The sequence below is a fragment of the Hippichthys cyanospilos genome, chromosome 11 (genome assembly GCF_059441005.1).
Source record: "Hippichthys cyanospilos isolate Australia breed blue-spotted pipefish chromosome 11, RoL_Hcya_1.0, whole genome shotgun sequence".
In the NCBI taxonomy this organism is placed as follows: Eukaryota; Metazoa; Chordata; class Actinopteri; order Syngnathiformes; family Syngnathidae; genus Hippichthys; species Hippichthys cyanospilos.
The window spans coordinates 9,241,705-9,259,882 of record NC_142379.1 but is presented as its reverse complement, the minus strand read 5'-3'; the positions used below and the strand labels follow the sequence as shown (position 1 = coordinate 9,259,882).

Sequence of the window (18,178 nt, the reverse complement as noted above, 5' to 3'; positions counted from 1 at the left end):
ATAAGCCAGCAGAGCGAAAAACAAATATTTTCTGTTTTTAACGAACTAGCCAGTTCTTCTACGAATTCACAACTGAGTACACAGTGGTTTAATTTAACGTGGTGTTCACTTGTCCTCGGGGAATTTACTTTAAGCACTTGGTTATAAAACATTCACATTGTGGATTTTTACAATTTCTGTATTTTAAAATATCAATCGATTGACAAGGAAAGGCTGTAATTTTACACTACAATCGTAAAATAACACAAACTCACTTTTTACGTTACAGTCTTCTGCAGAGCTTGCTGATGAGCTGATTATTTGAATCATCAAAAACATGCAGGTATGCACCGATATGGCCTTCAATGCTGTTGACTGCCTGGGTGAAACACAGGGGACTTTTCACAATAGCAAATCTATGTCTCGGACGTGAACAAACAAACAAATAAAATGTGTTGTGCAATCTTCAATCTGACTTAAGTTAAAACAAAACCATCCAACAATGAAAAGAAGAAAAATAAATTGTGAAATTACATTCACCTCAGAAATAGAATTGTGATACTCTGCAAAGCAGACAAAATGGTTGTGGTGATTTTTAGACACATACTGTGGCGTAGACCATCCGCGAGTGACTGAAGTCACCTAGCTGCATCTCTTTTCAAAGGCCTGTAGCAAAAATGGTGAGATTTTACCTAGTCATCATCAGATAAGAAAATGTCTGTTTATAGGAGAACTGCACAAAGGGTAGACATGTTCAGTTGATTTGTGAATATCCAGCGATTGGCTGGCAAGCAGTCCAGGTTGTGCCTGTTGGAATTTTATTTCTAATTCAACATAAACTAAAGTTAGTAATCTGACTCCAATTTGTGACTTTACCCAACTGCCACTAATCCAACAATTTGCGCGCTCGTTCTGCAATAGAAAGGTATCAGGAAGCCGGCATTTTCACACAGGAGTGGATTTATTCCTAACACGCAGATCTAATACAAGCACCTGGGTCTCGGGTCCCTCTCAATACAGCCCTGTACGCCGCTGTTGCCACCAGCAGACGTACTCTCATCCGAGTTGCCCAGCAATGAGTTATACTACACAATATGCAAATGGCACATGAACAAAGGCATTCTGGCATTATTTTATTGGCTATGTGTATACTGTTGTTAACTTTAGCTTGCTCTCATTGGTCTTTCTTCCCCTGCAGAATTGCTTGCTTACTCCTCCTGGTTGTAGTTTTCCTCAAAGTTGTTTTTCACCAGGTGCCAAGGTCATCTCGTCCCCGCGACTAGCACCGCTTGCTCTGAAACATTCCATTCTTACACTCCCTTGCACCCCATATTGTTTTGTTCACTTTACAGTCTCACACTCTCATACACAGAATGTAGCAACATCTAATGAACTACTTTAAGCTCAAACTCTTATATTCCTTTATGCCCTTTCATCCATGTTTCATCCGAACATTCATCCATACTTATCTACTAATATGCTTATTGCAGAACAGCATTGTCAACATCATTGAAGGCCATATCGAAGCCTATGGACATAGAAGTCGATTTGTAGCCTAATGGAGCTTTTGCCTTTTAGCCTAGCACAGGGGAAGGCAACCCTGGTGCTACAGAGGTGCATACCTGCATGTTTTTGATGATTCAAATAATCAGCTCATCAGCAAGCTCTGCAGAAGACTGTAACGTAAAAAGTGAGTTTGTGTTATTTTACGATTGTAGTGTAAAATTACAGCCTTTCCTTGTCAATCGATTGATATTTTAAAATACAGAAATTGTAAAAATCCACAATGTGAATGTTTTATAACCAAGTGCTTAAAGTAAATTCCCCGAGGACAAGTGAACACCACGTTAAATTAAACCACTGTGTACTCAGTTGTGAATTCGTAGAAGAACTGGCTAGTTCGTTAAAAACAGAAAATATTTGTTTTTCGCTCTGCTGGCTTATCCAAATATAAATTATTCAGCGTTCTAATGTTGCCCTTTTGTTCGATAAAACGGTACAGGTTTCGTTTACGTAAGGAAGTTGAAAATTCCCGAGTGACATTGAACGTCACGATATTTTGAAAGAAATGACGGCCAAGTTAGAGAATTTATGTGGACGAACACCGATGCAAAAAAAAAAAAAAAGAATTCAGAAGAAAACACTCTAGTGAATGATCAAGAACGACCGGTTGGGAGATTTTAAGGCTGTTAAAACGGGCGTGCTCGTCGTTCTCCTTTTCCACCAGGTAAGATAAGGCTCGTTAACGTTTAAGGCCCAGGCCACACTTAACGACTTTCAACATCCGCGCACCGAAGCGCTGTTACACATTAGTATCCAGCACTGGTGCCACCAGTACTCCAGTACTCGATTGCATGTATGTATGTTTCGCATTTATTATGACTGTGGGATATGCGTACTGTATGCTAATGACCAACTTAATAGCTCAGCCACGTGTTTGGTAATTGATTGACGTGAGTCGTTACGTGTGTTTGTAGTTCTACTCCCCTGTGATGGTGGCGCTGTACTAGTACTTTGTCAGTTAGCAAACCGGAAATAGGAAGCGGTTCGGCGAGGCGGGGTGGATGATTTCGCGAGTCATTTCGTCAAATGTCGATTTAAAGAGCCTTTCGTTTTGCATAGGAATTGCATTCATGCAGGGTTATAGAAAGCGTTTCGCTGTTTTCGTCGGCTTCCTAACACTCAAGCGCAATTGGACGAGACTAGTAATAATAGTCAGATAAATGTTTCGCTTCTTTCTACTGGAGCAACGTCGGTCACGTGACCGGCGGGCTTCTCAGTAGCTCCGTTTATCAAACATTATATTTATCGAAGGGAGGAAAAACAACGCCCGTGGCCCACCATCACTCGAAGATTGTAAAGTTGTCGCTTGGCTTGTGATTGTGTGTCATTGGTAGTTGACGTTTGTCACCGTCACGTTAAATGGCACTGCTGGGAATGAATTGGTCTCCTCTGCCAGTTTTCGGGTATCGCTTCTCGGCCTTTTGGCTAAGATCAAGTGTAGTATCTGTTCTTATCAGTTTAATATCTGATACGTCCCCTATCCGGGGACCATATATTAAATTGATTTTTGGAACTGGGAGATGGAATAGGGGCTTGCTCCGTCCACTCCACGCATCGACCTGGTATTGCAGTACCTCCAGGAACGGTGCACCCCCCTCTCGTGGTTAAGACAAAGTAGTGAATCGTTGGTCAAACATGTATGATTTGTAATCGAGCGTTGCAGCGCGCTGGTCGTTGCCGAGCCTTCAAAAAATCTGCCATTTTGAATGATTCGGAGGCTCTCTCTGTAAGGAGGAACTTTTGTACGTGAAATGAGACCAATCGTTGACGAACCATTTAGTGATAAAGACGACCAAATAGTGTCTCTTTGAATATATTCAATTATTAGGGCAGGTGTGGGTTAGGTTGTTCGAAAGACTAGAGGATTATGTACTTCTTAACGTAATTGATGTCGAGGTTGTTCGAAAGACTAGAGGATTATGTACTTCTTAACGTAATTGATGTCGAATTTTCGCCAGGATTTTCTTGGCAAATACTGTAATATTACAACATAGACTATAATGTTTGAATGAAATTCTCACGAGGTTGATGCCACTCTCGGGAATGTTTACACGCCCCAATGCCAATTGTCAAAGAAAAATGCAAATAAAAGAATGAAGCCAGCCCCGGTGTCTTGGGTCAGCGTATGCTACACGTCACTTAGACGTCAGCAGCGCCGTTACGTCTATGACTACATGTATTGCGCTGATACGGACGAAGGAAGCGGAAGAAGCAATGCATGATGGGAATGTTTTTGTAGCTTTAAAAAACACACATTTGACCGTTGTTTTAGGCAATTGTCTTAAACGCATCGCTGTGACCAATGTGCGAGTGGTGCCGCATGTAGCATGTGGCGTGTTGGGATTTTCGCGTGCGTGACTAAAACGGACCACGGCTGAAGATGGCGTGTGCGGGAATGACTAGGGCGCCGGTGGCGTGTACAACTCATACTTACCTGGCAGGGGAGATACCATGATCAAGAAGGTGGTTCACCCAGGGTGAGGCTCAGCCATTGCACTCCGGTTGGGCTGACCCCTGCGAATTCCCCAAATGTGGGAATCTCGACTGCATAATTTCTGGTAGTGGGGGACTGCGTTCGCGCTCTCCCCTGATTCTAATGTTTAATTCAAATACATTTTTAAAATAGTTAGAGCTCTATCCTAGGTGCATTATTGCTAACAAGCGAAATCCGAAATGTTCCATTTCATTCCGTCGCTGCGCAGTTGTTACAATATTACGCTTTGTTTCAGCGTTATTATAAATGCGCGGTTGTCGGAGCCTTATCAGTAGGGGGGTGGGTGATCCTTTACTAAGTTACATTTTCATTTCATTTTCACAGGGTTGGCCGCCAATCAAGGCAGGCCTAATACCGTTTTTTTCCTCTCTGACCACCTACTATTCACGATTCACCTTTTCACTCTGCTGCTGCGACTTTTGGAAGCTGAACCCCTCCCTGGTGGAGGATGAGGCTTCAGCAGACCAATATAGAAAGAATGACCAGGACGGCCGGGCCGGACCCTCTGAGGCTGTGGCAATTCACCTGTACAGTGGTGGGAAATGGAAACGGTGAGAATGCAAAGTTTTTTTGAAAAGAAAAAGAAGGAAACAAAATCCATGCTGGGACTGCTACAAAGATCACAACGTTATTTTAACTTATCACAAAAGGGGATACATTTTAGCAATGACATTTAACAAGTCAATAATGAACTAAGGGGCTACAGCAGACATCAAGAGTGGAGGCAGATTGTTAAGGAGCAAGGAAAAGGAAGTAGAAGAAGGAGAAAATGCACTGTTATTTCTTGAAAAACCCAAAACGGGAACATATGCTGCTGAATGGTGTTTTTCTTACAATTACCGTTGCTAGTGTACGCAGAGGCACTTACGTATCGTTACCTATTACTACAGGTGCCATGCAATGGGGGAAAAAAACAAGTATTTATTCATATCTTAATGTGGCTGAGCCTGACAAGGTTTTTGATCCGAAGCCTTTTATCTAGTAAATATTATGTACTGTAGTGCGTTGGCACTAAATACTTTTCTCGAGAATATTCATTATCTCCCCAGGTGTACTAATTATTACAAAATAGCTAATTAAAAGTATGATGGCAGTCCTTGATCTTGTTTTTCAAGAGAGCGGCGTTGTTAAACATTGAGGTGTAAGATGGACGTGCTTGTTTTTCTACATGCCGTGGTCGGTTTCAATGAATGAATAAAAAAGCCCCTCCTCCAAAAGTTTGTTGTGGAATTAAATGCATAATTTAAACGTCAAAATGCAGATAATTCACGTACTGCCTTATGATTATTTGATTGTTGTAAAAAGCAGGGGTCACCAACCGTTTTGAAACCGAGAGCTACTTTTTTGGTACGGAGTAATACGCACTTTATTGAAGAACCTGATCATGTTATTCATTTCTCACAATAATTAAGAAACAGTCGCAGTAAACATGTGAGTAAAGTGTAATATGTCATGCGTATGTCAAATATGCATAATCAGTAGGAAAATTCCCAGAAAATCACAATTTGCCATCACTTGTAAACTATTTGCAGCACAGGTCTGCGGGCTACTCGTGTTATACTCGGGGGCTACCCGGTGCCCCCCGGCACCACGTTGGTGACCCCTGCTATAAAGATATTGGATGACCAAACTTTGTTTTTGTACAGACAAAAACGTCAATCAAATGGCTGTATTTTTGACCTCACTCACAATCATGTCATTTAGTCATAATATCCGTGACTTCCGCTCATTTCATTCGACATTAAAGTCACGCACCGCTTTTCTCGTTTTCTTTTCCTTCACAATTGGATTTTGACCTACTTCTCTTCAATCCCGCCACAATTTAACGCGAAAAAAACAACCGGAAAACCGAGTCGAGAAGGTTGCGATTGGCTGTCATGTTTTGAGACCCGCCCTATTCTCGGTGCCGATTGGTCAATGTGGCCGGCGAGTTCTCCCTTCACTTCCCTTTCCTTTTCTACAAATATAACGTCAGCGGGAGTTCAGTGGCTAAGGAGTCACTTCTTCCCGCGCTGTCTTCTGGAAAAGGACACCCGAAACCCGGCGGCTGAAACAAGGCGGATTCTAGCCCAACAAAGTACACAGTACGCTGCATTATGCATGTGATTAAGAGAGGTAAGTGCCAACCGGTTGGTTTAGTTGCTATTTCTTGAGGCCTTCTTCTTAATTTGTTTCTCACATTCATATGAATTCACCTGCTGCAAGGCAGAAATAAAACTCGTCGTGTTGTAATAACTACGCGAAGTTAGTTGTTTTGTCACTCGTGAACAAGTCAGACTCAGTAAAGCGAATAGTGTTAGCTAGCAAGCGGCACACAACGCACAACTTGAATTTACTAGTTGGAGCAAATGCATCGAAATAAGCATGTTAGCTTGAGGAGGAGGAAGTAAACCACAAAAAGTACAGAGGGGTTGTTGTGTTGTGTCATTTACCCCGTTATTCGTCGCTCATTTGTGGTTTTCCCGACGTCTTTGTTATAGTTGGCGCCAACTTGTTTATATAAAGACGGACATGCGCACTCGGGACCTTAACCTTGGTCTTAAAGCTTACGTTCCGTGACCTGTTTCGACAAAAAAATCCCGCAAAATGTGTGGTTTTTTTAATCTAAATAGGGGCTTTTTCAACGTGATAAAACGACACAAAAATACTCAATTGAGCGTTTGACATTAGCATACGGTTTTCTTACCCCGATTCGGTGTATGTTAAAATTTAATCAGGTATGTGACGAATATTTAAAAAAAATTGCAAGATCAATGTCTCTTCAAACAGCTTGATAAAAAGAAAGATAATTGTTTAAATGTTTTTAAAATGTTATTATTTAAGGAAGCTATGACATTTTAAAACTTCAAAACGCTGGCAAAAATGACCACTTAAACATTGGTTATGAACAATTATAAACAGTGATAATGGTAGGCGATCAATTATGTAAGCAAAATACCAGAGTGGCGGCTGTTGTCCTCTTGTCCTCATATACCTCAAAATTAGGCATATGTTGATATGGGGTGGGGTGGCCGAGTGAAGCTCAGACAGACCTTTGCGATGATCACACAGCTATGTAGTCATGAAAAACGACAGAATTGAGTTATGTCAACTACCAAAACCCTGCCTACTAAAATACACGTTTTAGATTTACCCGTGTGTGACAGCAAACACAGGTTATGAATGTGTGTTTTTATGGGACAATAGTAACTGTTCAAAACAGCGCATGTGAAATTCTTAAGAACTGTCTGTCCAATAAGTATATGCTGACTTAAATGGAAGTGCCATGGACAATGATGAGCAGCACAATGCATATTGAATCAAAGCAAAACAAACGGTAAACGCAACGTTTTTGTAATGGCGTAAATGTGTTCCAGATGGGCGCCAAGAGCGCGTCATGTTCGACAAAATCACATCCCGCATCCAGAAGCTTTGCTACGGCCTCAACTCGGAGTTCGTGGACCCGGCCCAGATCACTATGAAGGTGATCCAGGGCCTGTACAGCGGCGTGACCACAGTAGAGCTGGACACACTGGCAGCCGAAATCGCCGCCACGCTCACCACCAAGCACCCCGACTACGCTATCCTGGCGGCACGCATCGCAGTCTCCAACCTACACAAGGAGACCAAGAAAGTGTTCAGCGAGGTGATGGAGGACCTCTTCAACTATGTCAACCCGCTCAACCGCCGCCACTCGCCCATGATCTCCAAGGAGACGCTGGATGTGGTCCTGGAGCACAAGGACCGCCTCAATTCAGCCATCATCTACGACCGCGACTTCTCATACAACTTCTTCGGTTTCAAGACCCTGGAGCGTTCGTACCTTCTCAAGATCAATGGCAAGGTGGCGGAGCGCCCGCAGCACATGCTAATGAGGGTGGCGGTGGGCATCCACGGCTCAAACGTGGACGCCGCCATCGAGACGTACAACCTGCTCTCTGAGAGGTGGTTCACGCACGCCTCGCCCACACTCTTCAACGCCGGCACCAACCGTCCGCAGTTGTCCAGCTGCTTCCTGCTGGCCATGAAGGACGACAGCATCGAGGGCATCTACGACACCCTCAAGCAATGCGCCCTCATCTCCAAGTCGGCGGGCGGCATCGGCGTGGCTGTCAGCTGCATCCGCTCCACGGGCAGCTACATCGCCGGCACCAACGGTAACTCCAACGGCCTGGTGCCCATGCTGCGCGTCTACAACAATACGGCTCGCTATGTGGATCAGGGCGGCAACAAGCGGCCCGGCGCCTTCGCCATGTACTTGGAGCCGTGGCACTTTGACGTCTTCGACTTCCTGGAGCTGAAGAAGAACACGGGCAAGGAGGAGCAGCGTGCCCGAGACCTGTTCTACGCCCTCTGGATCCCGGATCTTTTCATGAAAAGGGTGGAGAGCAACCAGGACTGGTCGCTCATGTGCCCCAACGAGTGCCCCGGTCTGGACGAGTGCTGGGGCGACGAGTTTGAGGCGCTATACACGCGCTACGAGAAGGAGGGCCGGGTCAAGCGGGTGGTAAAGGCCCAGCAGGTGTGGTACGCCATCATCGAGTCACAAACGGAGACGGGCACGCCGTACATGCTCTACAAGGACGCGTGCAACCGCAAGAGCAACCAGCAGAACCTGGGCACCATCAAGTGCAGCAACCTGTGTACAGAGATTGTGGAGTACACCAGCCAGGACGAGGTGGCCGTGTGCAACCTGGCCTCCGTGGCGCTCAACATGTACGTCACGCCCGAGCGCACGTACGACTTCAAGAAGCTGGCGGCAGTCACAAAAGTCATCGTAAAGAACCTCAACAGGATCATCGACATCAACTACTATCCGGTGCCCGAGGCGGAGCGCTCCAACATGCGCCACCGGCCGATCGGCATCGGCGTCCAGGGGCTGGCCGACGCCTTCATCCTCATGCGCCACCCCTTCGAGAGCCCCGAGGCGCAGCTGCTCAACATCCAGATCTTCGAGACGCTATACTACGCGGCCCTGGAGGCCAGCTGCGAGCTGGCCGCCGAGCAAGGCCCCTACGAGACGTACCCGGGCTCGCCCGTCAGCAAGGGCATCCTCCAGTACGACATGTGGCAGCGGACGCCCACTCCGCTGTGGGACTGGGCGCTGCTCAAGAAGAAGATCGCCGAGCATGGCGTGAGGAACAGCTTGCTGCTGGCGCCCATGCCCACCGCCTCCACCGCACAGATCCTCGGCAACAACGAGTCCATCGAGGCGTACACCAGCAACATCTACACGCGCAGGGTGCTCTCCGGCGAGTTCCAGTGCGTCAACCCGCACCTGCTCAAGGACCTCACCGAGAGGGGGCTGTGGGGTGAGGACATGAAGAACCATCTTATCGCGAACAACGGATCCGTACAGGTAACCATCAACCTGTTAATATTGACTGTGGGGTGTTCTGGGAAATCTGCAGAATAGTAGGAGCGGGGCGGGGGGTGTTACTGCATTAGTAAATCAAGTCTTGGGTTTTTCTCTTTCCAGGACATCGCAGAGATCCCCGATGACCTTAAGCAGCTCTATAAGACGGTGTGGGAGATCTCCCAGAAGACTGTGCTCAAGATGGCCGCCGACCGAGGGGCCTACATCGACCAGAGCCAGTCGCTCAACATCCACATCGCAGAGCCCAATTACGGAAAGCTGACCAGCATGCACTTCTATGGCTGGAAGCAGGTAAGTAATAGAAAAGCGGACACGTTTTGAAAAACGCAGGATGTTAAAATGGCCGCTTGTCATCCATCTGCTCCCAGGGTCTGAAGACGGGCATGTACTACCTACGCACTAAGCCTGCCGCCAACCCCATCCAATTCACATTGAACAAGGAGAAGCTGAAGGAGGGGTCCGCCATGACCAACGGCATGACCAACGGCACCGTCGATAAAACCGCCGAGCAAGACGCCAAGGAGCGCAACACGGCTGCCATGGTGTGCTCCCTGGAGAACAGAGACGAGTGCCTCATGTGCGGCTCTTGAATCGCCCTTCGCTCTGTTCCCATTCAACTCCAGCAGTCTTTTTTTCTTCTATATTGTGTTAATACTCTTAAAAAGTGCTAAATAAAATGTTTATTTAACGAGTGGAGCCAATGTCTTAAAATTGTGATTTTATCCTGTCATATCAAGCACTTCACATTTCATTTGGCTACATGGAAACAGAGGACCAGAAAATGAGGAAAAACTTGTCCAAAAACTTGACTTACTTTTAATTTTTTATAAAATGAAAACATAATTTACAGTTAAAATGTACAATTATTACAGCCCAGAGCAAACAGAAGAGGAAAGATGAAAATGTAATAAAAAGACAATACCCTCTCCTCACTTCTATAGGTTACGACCAAAAAATAAATTACCAAAACAAAGGATAATTGAACAACATTGCAATTAGATTTGTTCAACATGGATCACTGAATGCTATAAATAGCTTCGTTTTATACATAGACAAGGAATAAAAAACTTTTTTTTTTTTTTTTTACATGAGAAAAACAAGACTTGCAGACACCTGAATGGAGATTTTAAAGCAGGGGTGAGGAACCCAGTGGTTCAAAAAAAACTTGCTCCGTCTTTTTAAAATTGTATGGTGGGCTAGATTACATTGCCCACCCCTGATTCAAAGGTCCATTTACACCTCCGTCCTCAAAAACCATTTCACAAATGGCAAACTCAACTCCACTTAATTTCCAGCTCGAAGAAGTCTTAAAGGGAAAGCCGTAATGATGAAGTGAGAGAGAGAAAAGTGAGATTTTTTTTTCTTTTTACACAGTACCAGTGATGGATGGTGTAGCATTTAGGTCCAGCATCATAAGGAACCTGAGCCAAGTATTCAAACAGTTCCAGTCATCGCAAACAGTTTTATCGGAGTTATCAAAAAGTACCGGTAGCTGCTAAGCACAAACTTCTCTTTCTGTATGAAAAATAGATCAACAGTATAGAAATACTTTTTTTTCCCCACCCAGACACAACGGGGGCATTTGTCTCCCATCTGTGCCTGAAATGATAACAGAAGCATGAATTAAGATTTTTTTTTTTTTTACAAAGACACGTATAGAAATAGCTTGAATTTCTGGGAAGAAAATATATGTGCACTTTTTGGAAAGAGTAGATAGAAGACATTTTTTTTACAAGGAAGTGAACACTAGCCTAGCTTATTTTAGCTTAACAATCGGTGGGGAAAAATGACGTAAGTCACCCATGTGGCTTATGGTTTAGTAGCTCAATGATTAAAAACATTAGCGGGACATGCTAATTATCACTTAAAGGCAACGACATAGCTAATAGTCAGCCATTAGTTGTGTATTAGCTCGATTGTTACAAGAATGAGACAAGCATGAAATTGGGCAAGCTGCTAGTTTCTGTTCTCAAAGCAATAGAAAAGGCTAAAAGAAGTCACCCTTACGCTTAGTGGTAACATATTAGCGCAATGATCGCATTCCGTGGTGGGAAATGTTAATCGTGTTAGTGTGCAAAGCTGAAACAAAATGTTACAATTTTGTAGCAAAATTAGCTCCGCTGAAAAGTCGGCTCAATGACTTAAAGCAATAGGAAACATTAGCACAGAAGCTAACAAGCGAGGCAGCTAGCTGGCGCTAAAGATTGCCAATTTGTGGCCAAGCGTTAGCTCACTATGAAACCGCAAGAAATGCTAATTAGCACTCAACTCAAAGACACTGAGAATACAAAGTCATCCACTTGACCTTATGTGTCATCTCAATGATTAAAAGGATTCTATTTTCAAGGTGAGCCGGGAATGGTGATTAGCTTGCTAGTTAGTGCTCAGAGACATGGCAAATGCTAACACTTACCCACTTAGCTCACTGATAAAACGAGAACAATCATTGCTCTTTAACCTCGATAATGAAAAGATCTAATAGGAAAGCTAACTTGCGACCGTAGAGCTAGTGTTTCAACGTCTTAAAAGAATGATGAAAGAGTGCGAAAGTTGAATTACGGAGATAGTACTAGCATTCAAAGCTATAGAATACGTTAAGACACTCAATTAGGAATGATGGGACACATCAGCTGAAAATGCTAATTAGTTGGTCATTTAGTGCGGGCGTGCAGTCACAGAAAAGCGCAATGAAAATGTAAATGAATAGTGACAAAGGTATGATCAGATATTAGCTCAATATGCTAGAGAGCCAGGCAGCTAGTTCACGTGCAAAGCCTTGAAAAAACAAGCAAAAACCCTAAAGTCGCCCAATTAGCTTTGCGGCTACACGTTAGCTCACCGCTTAAAAGGCTGATTAGCAAGGAAGGCTAAATAGCACTCAAAGGTACAGAAATCGCTAGCAGACGAGCGAGAAAAGATGATATGTATTAGCAAGTGAGTTTTAGAGGTACCGCTTCCTCCGGCAACTCTGTATGCATTACAAATATCTCCAGTACTAAAGGTCCTCAGTTTAAACGATGAGGGGCCCAGAGTTTTGCGTAAACTAGTTTGTTTGTTGCCCATATATCGTTGTAAAAACACGCGCACACGCAATTGCAGTCCAACAAGAACAATGCAATATAAGATTATATACTGTAAATAGGCGCGCAAGTACTTCACAGGCGTCATAAAACACTGTGTAGCTCTTACGGGACTTCAAGTGCATTGTGGGAGATGTAGTCTCATGGTGTTTTTTTTGTTTGTTTTTTTGTTTTTTTGCCCGATTGGCTTGCAGGAACAGTGTTTAGGCCTCTCCGGGTGATTAAAACAGTCTTCTCCGACATAGGAACCATATATCTCACACTTATAAAAATAAGAGGCTCAGAGGGGCGGGGGTGGGTGGGCTGAGGGTAGAAATGTTTCCAGTTTTAAGGCAGCCAAGTCCAGTCGTGTTCACTCCCTTTTGGGCGGCGGCTGGAGCGCGGCGGTGTGCACGCCGCGCTCGCCTTCGCCCAGGTGCCCAAAGAGTCGGTTGAACTTGCGCAGCTGTTCGCTGGCCGTCACGCTCTCCTCCTGCAGGCGCTGGTTGTTCTCGCGCAGGTTGGCCATCTCGGCCATGAGCGCCACCTTGTCGTGCTTTTCCTGTCACAGCACACGTGCAGCGTCCTTATACATATAGCATGATGATTGACACGTCATGTTAAGTGTTCTCATTTGTTTGGATTCCATTAATCACATTCAAGTTGTTATAAACATATTTTCTTTATCCTCCATGAAAAACTTGTTTGACCATCAAATTCTCACGTAATGTAGACATAAGTTTCATACTGCCCTCTGGTGGCCAATGTGCGCACACCCGGAAGAGCAGCACAATCAATAAATCAACGTATAATCAGTTGAATTCTTTACTTTCTAACTACTGTATTAGTTTGTCAGATGTGTTTATATTGCTCTTTTTTTCCTTATTAAAGATAAGATGGAAAAAAAAGGTTTGTCTTCTTTTTGTGAGACTAGGCCACTTCCTCCTAATTACCAAAAATAATAACTGATGACATATCGATTAATTGATTAATCATCGCACCTCAAAGAAATGAATGACAACCATGTTGAAAATATAGACAAGAGAGTGTGATTGACTCACTCTTTCCAGGTCATTGTTGAGCTGTTTCAACATCACCTCCAGATGGTGAAGACGCCCCGACAAATCGTTGGGCACCTCGTCGCTGCCAGTACAGCGGACATCAGACCAGTGTGTACTGCAAGCGTGAGCGTTGACCGTAATGGTAAGGTACCTGCTGAGGGTGGGTGTGGTTCGTGGCGTTTGAGGAGTGGGAAACTGCACAGGACTGCCGGCAGGCCTCATGTCCACGCCGCCGCCTCGCGTCTCGGTCAGTGAGAAGAGCGACACCGCTCTCTGCGCTGGAAGCAGAAAACGCCATTGGACCAGAAGTTCACATAGAGAATTCATGCGACCTATTCTACCTTCATAGACTTTGGCAGCATTGACCAAGCTGGACCATTCTAGTCCACAGGCCGTGTCGGGCAGGGGCATGAGTCCAGGATCCAACCTTCTCAGCGGTGGTACTTTGTCTCTCACCTCAGTAAGGGACAGTTCTGATGCGGACAGCGGCACTGAAAGGAAATTGGCTGCGGTGAGGATGACAAACTCAGACGTGAAGGCGCCGGAGGAGTACAACTCACCTTTCTTGGGCTGCGTGTGGTTGGAGGAGGCGGAGTGCTTGCGGGTGGGCAGAGTGCACGTGAAGAGCATGTCCACTTGTGCCGACTGGTTTTCAGAGTTGGCAAAGCTGGCGTCTCTACGACCGCTGCACAAAGACTCGTCGGAAAAGGTGCGCTGCAATGTGCGCCGGGGGGACTGAAGCAGAGAGCGGTGTCACAATATTGATCAATCTCCATCTTACAGTATCGCAAATCACAAGCATTCAATTCATGGCCTGGGGGCATCGTTATTTGTGTCCCACCAAAGCAAACCAAGACATGTTTTTTGCTAAATGGATATCATTTCATGTGGCGGAAAATTAGCACAAAAACACAGTTTTGCAATCACAAAAAATGGAATTTAAAAGTCGTTTTTAACTGACATCAAAAACTTGTCCTGATCCCATATGATCTGATACGTTCTGAAAAGAGGTTGAAAACAAATCCCTGATCTCTCTTGAACGTTTGGACTGTCTGAGTTGTAAAACAACTGCATTTCTTGATCGAATGTCTTTTTTTTTTACTAAAATAGTATGATTCTTAGATGACTTAATTAAAAAAATGAAATAGCTCTTGATATTTTCCACCCCCACAACAGAAGCGCAATGGAGTAGTACACTACTTGGCAGCAACCAGTAGAGGGCATCATTTGTCCAATAGTGCTCAGTTGGTTTGCTGCTTCTTTTGGATGTTGCTGTAATTACAGAAATGGAGACTTCCTAATGTCGAGTTAGGTGTTAAAGTGCACATATTAGGTGAAATTGAAGCCGTACTTAACAATGGCAAGAGCTATTTGTTTTGAAATGTACACGATTTGCATTGTATAAAGCTTGGTCTAACTGTGGGCACGAGTGTGTGTGATCCTCACTGGATCCCGCTGTGGAGACTCTCCGGGGTTGTCCATGATTATCAGTTTCTTCAGGTCGTCCTCGATGGTACTCTTGTACGTCCGCCGCGGAGAGCGCAGGTCTCTCAGAGACGCTCGCAGTCGCGGTTGTCCGAACACGTTCTTTGAGTTCATGTCCACCTGGCTAAAAGAAAAGGACATTCGCATACAGACAATTATTTTTCAATCATTGGACAATGACGGATTTCGCTTTCCAAGAAAAGCACAGTGTGTGACTTAGTTCAATTGATAAGCAAGAAGATTTTTAAGTGAATAACAAACATACGTCTTGCTGTGGCTGCTGTTGGAGCTGGATGAGGTGTTAGCATTAGAAGGTGACGGGCTCCCGTCTTCAGGCTGCAAGGTGCTCTGTCTGCTCTTTCCGTAAAATGCCTTAGGAGCGGAGCTAGAAATTGGCGTGGAGATCAGGTGGGCCGAAGTGGGTGTGGTGGTCGAGGCGCGGATGGGCCGTGCTTTGTCCGCCATGGGAGTTTTGTAACCCTGAGGTGTGTAGGCTCTGGAACATAAAATAACACTTTGAATATGAAGACCACAGAAAAATTAGGCCTTAAACCAAACCAAAGTAACTTGTCTTTTTACCTTGGTTTGAAAGTGTCCATTTTTTCAGCATTGGATTTAGGAGGCGGGAAGGTCCGCGTGCGATACCCTTTGTTCTGGCAGTCTCCCCCACTGCCACTCCTTCCCGCGGACAGCTCCTGGTTGTAGGGGACGGCCCCGTGCGAGGACTTGTGGGACTGGCCACCGGAAACGTGGCGACTGTTGTGATTGTTATAGTAGGCCGGCGCGTCGATGCCGCTGTCATTGGATCCGCCCTTGTTGAGATGGTCTGGATCGGGATCGGCGGGGTCGCCTGGGAAACTTCCATTGCCTCTGTCGCCTGCCGGTCCTCCGTCGAACCAGCGCTCGTCGCTGTGGCTGCTGGAGGCGTTACTGGACAGCGTGTTGCTGCTGGAAGGGCTGGAGTACTGGGTCTCACCCTGTGGCATACACACACTAAGTGAAGGAAGGAAGGTGACAAAGTGACAACTTCAAATAGTGAATCAAACCTTTGAGTGTCTGTTTGGAGAATCTTTTCCTTGAACGTCCTGTCTGACTCTCCTCTGTCCTCCTCCTCCACCCCCACCAGCTGTCTGCAACCTGGATGTTGCCACTGGAACATGCCAGAGGGGTTCTACACAAAAAACACAGTAACAGAACAATTTGTTGTGCATTCAAAATGGAGACTAGCTGTACTCAACTTAAATATTTACCTGTTTTGCAGCGCTCTATGGTGCTCTCCTGACTGGTGAAGCCGGACGACGATTCTCCACTGGACAAGATGTCCATGCTGAATTGGGGCTCGTAGGGCAGCAGAGCGCGCTGTCCTGGTCCGTATCTGCGCAGAACAAAGAAGGGTCCGACATGAGGAACATACTGCAGTCATACACATTAATGCAAAACACACACAGTAGACTTTTTAAATGACTTCAAATGTCCCACAGTTTTGTTTATAGACTTTTGGTTCCGTTTTGCATGTCAGTTGAATAAAATCTTTACTGCATCCCAGAGTCCCCTGATGATTCTTCAACTCGATTGCGAACCCTCATCTGTAGACCTTGAATGTGCTACAGTTACATAAATTGATGTTTTTCCATCTCTGTGTGCAACAGTTGTTTTGACTGACTTGCGACATAATCTATAAAAGACAAAACCCCCTCACCTGTCGGGCGAAGGTTTGTAGCGCACAAAGGGTCCCGGTGTGATTCCAGGGGGCCCCATGTTGGACAGGCCCACCAGGCCAGAGGATGGAGAGGAGAAGCTGGCAGAGGGGTTTCTATAAGGCAGCATTCGGTCACCACCTGCAGGTGATATGTTGTAGTGGTTTTCTGGATAGCTGACCGGCCTGGGCAGAGGCAGAGAGGCAGGGAGGGAGGGAGAGAAGAAACCAACACTGAGATGACTAAAATGAATAAACACTACTTGAGTTGAGCAGTTTATCAAAATGATCTTAAAAAAAATAGTTTTTTTTCTGCACTGTGCAAAAACAGAGAACTACAAGCAAAAATAAACAACAAAAATTAATGGAAATTGAATACTAAACCAGTTGACATGATATCAATGACTGTGAGAGGATGGCTTTAAAGCCAAATTTTTACAAAGACACATTTGGCTTAGTGGATGAGTGGTTAGCACGCCCGCTTCACAGTTAAGGGACCCGAGTTTAATTCCAGCCTCCCTGTGTGGTGTTTGCATGTTCTCCCCGAGCTCGTGTAGGTTCTCCCCGGGCACCCCGGCTTCCTCCCACATTGCAAAAACATCCATGGTAGGCGTATTGGACACAGGAAATAGTCATTTGGTGTGATTGGGCGCGTGAATGGTTGTTTGTTCCAGTGTGCCCTGCCTGCTGCCCAAAGTCAGCTGAGATAGGCACCAGCAAGCCCTTGACCCTTGTGAATGGATGTGATGGATGAATGAATGAAAGAATGGATGTTCCATGCAATTCCCTCGTGTCTAAACACAGCAATGATTAATATTAGTTATCGAACAAACTATGGTAGAAAAAATGCTTGGGTTGACTTTCCCTTTACCAAGCACAAAAGGGTAGTAGAGTTTCTTAGTGAAAAAAAAACAGACTTTTTATTTGTTTTCATAAAACGTAACTGGGCTACTCACAATAATTAATCTAATTGTTTCTGTAGATGTCCCCTCACCTCTTGGAGTTGAAGTGCTGAGGCTCTCTGTAGGGAACAGGCATCAAAGCCTTGTGGGAGGAACGCATTTGTGGAGGTGGTGGTGGCGGGCCCATGGGGGCCCACCGCTGTGGGTTGGGGGTGCTATGCAGCCCCTGAGGAACAGGCGGGCTGTCCCAGCGCCATCCTGAACGAGGGGAGGGTCGGTAGCCTGCGGGCAAAGGCTCAGCTTCCGGCTTCTGCTCCATGGTCTTCATCTCGTACTCCTCTGTGCAGCCCCTGAAACCATCACAAACACAGCAACTTGTTCATAAGCGTTACACTCAAATCCAATTTCTTCCCTTTCTGTAAAGACCTGAACCGCATACTAAAACTCACAATCGTGTGCTGACAGTACGCTTTGTAGAAAACAGCACACACATAATGGCAAGCACTAATGAGCTCCCCTGACACTGACAGGAGCAGAATGAGAAGAGAGGAAACTGATTATTGGCACAACAGGACTTCATCTC

The 18,178-nt window shown here is 45.3% G+C and overlaps 2 protein-coding genes, 2 long non-coding RNA genes and 2 other non-coding genes across 7 annotated transcripts in view; 4 read left to right on the top strand and 2 right to left on the bottom strand.

The window, feature by feature from the left end:
• Positions 1–958: 958 nt before the first annotated feature.
• On the bottom strand, positions 959–7,098 carry LOC148415760 (uncharacterized). The gene is made up of 4 exons (XR_015867138.1): positions 6,975–7,098; positions 4,432–4,561; positions 1,602–1,655; positions 959–1,298 (listed from the first exon to the last, which is right to left on the bottom strand). It is a non-coding gene; the product is annotated as an uncharacterized LOC148415760 (long non-coding RNA).
• LOC148415761 (uncharacterized) lies at positions 1,821–5,253 on the top strand. Its single transcript, XR_015867137.1, has 2 exons — positions 1,821–2,206; positions 4,361–5,253. It is a non-coding gene; the product is annotated as an uncharacterized LOC148415761 (long non-coding RNA).
• LOC148415763 (U2 spliceosomal RNA) lies at positions 2,948–3,138 on the top strand. Its single transcript, XR_015867332.1, has one exon. It is a non-coding gene; the product is annotated as a U2 spliceosomal RNA (small nuclear RNA).
• On the top strand, positions 3,969–4,132 carry LOC148415762 (U1 spliceosomal RNA). Its single transcript, XR_015867318.1, has one exon. It is a non-coding gene; the product is annotated as a U1 spliceosomal RNA (small nuclear RNA).
• Positions 6,012–10,088, top strand: rrm1 (ribonucleotide reductase M1 polypeptide). Its single transcript, XM_088426934.1, has 4 exons — positions 6,012–6,151; positions 7,393–9,374; positions 9,495–9,683; positions 9,761–10,088. Exons 1-4 carry the CDS (start codon positions 6,133–6,135, stop codon positions 9,980–9,982), a joined length of 2,412 nt encoding a protein of 803 aa, XP_088283060.1. The 5' UTR covers positions 6,012–6,132; the 3' UTR covers positions 9,983–10,088.
• Positions 10,089–10,185: 97 nt separating this feature from the next.
• The window catches only part of sipa1l3 (signal-induced proliferation-associated 1 like 3), a 55,812-nt gene continuing 47,819 nt past the window's right edge, over positions 10,186–18,178 (bottom strand). Inside the window, exons 12-23 of one of the 2 annotated variants that reach the window (XM_088426933.1) lie at positions 17,688–17,945; positions 16,697–16,879; positions 16,248–16,372; positions 16,044–16,168; positions 15,577–15,974; positions 15,263–15,493; positions 14,959–15,121; positions 14,073–14,247; positions 13,854–14,003; positions 13,664–13,790; positions 13,513–13,594; positions 10,186–13,013 (exon numbers count right to left, since the gene is read on the bottom strand). In XM_088426933.1, coding sequence (XP_088283059.1) covers positions 12,825–13,013; positions 13,513–13,594; positions 13,664–13,790; positions 13,854–14,003; positions 14,073–14,247; positions 14,959–15,121; positions 15,263–15,493; positions 15,577–15,974; positions 16,044–16,168; positions 16,248–16,372; positions 16,697–16,879; positions 17,688–17,945 — 2,206 coding nt within the window. In that variant the 3' untranslated portion in view covers positions 10,186–12,824. Of the gene's footprint in view, positions 13,014–13,512; positions 13,595–13,663; positions 14,004–14,072; positions 14,248–14,958; positions 15,122–15,262; positions 15,494–15,576; positions 15,975–16,043; positions 16,169–16,247; positions 16,373–16,696; positions 16,880–17,687; positions 17,946–18,178 lie in introns of both variants that reach the window. The other variant, XM_088426932.1, reaches the window with a different exon arrangement.

What these genes read in the sequence shown, in the direction of transcription:
- rrm1 (XM_088426934.1), top strand. An exon ending in CGAACAACGGATCCGTACAG is followed by an intron (nt 9,375 to 9,494) that starts GTAACCATCAAC and finishes TTCTCTTTCCAG; the next exon opens with GACATCGCAGAGATCCCCGA. An exon ending in ACTTCTATGGCTGGAAGCAG is followed by an intron (nt 9,684 to 9,760) that starts GTAAGTAATAGA and finishes ATCTGCTCCCAG; the next exon opens with GGTCTGAAGACGGGCATGTA.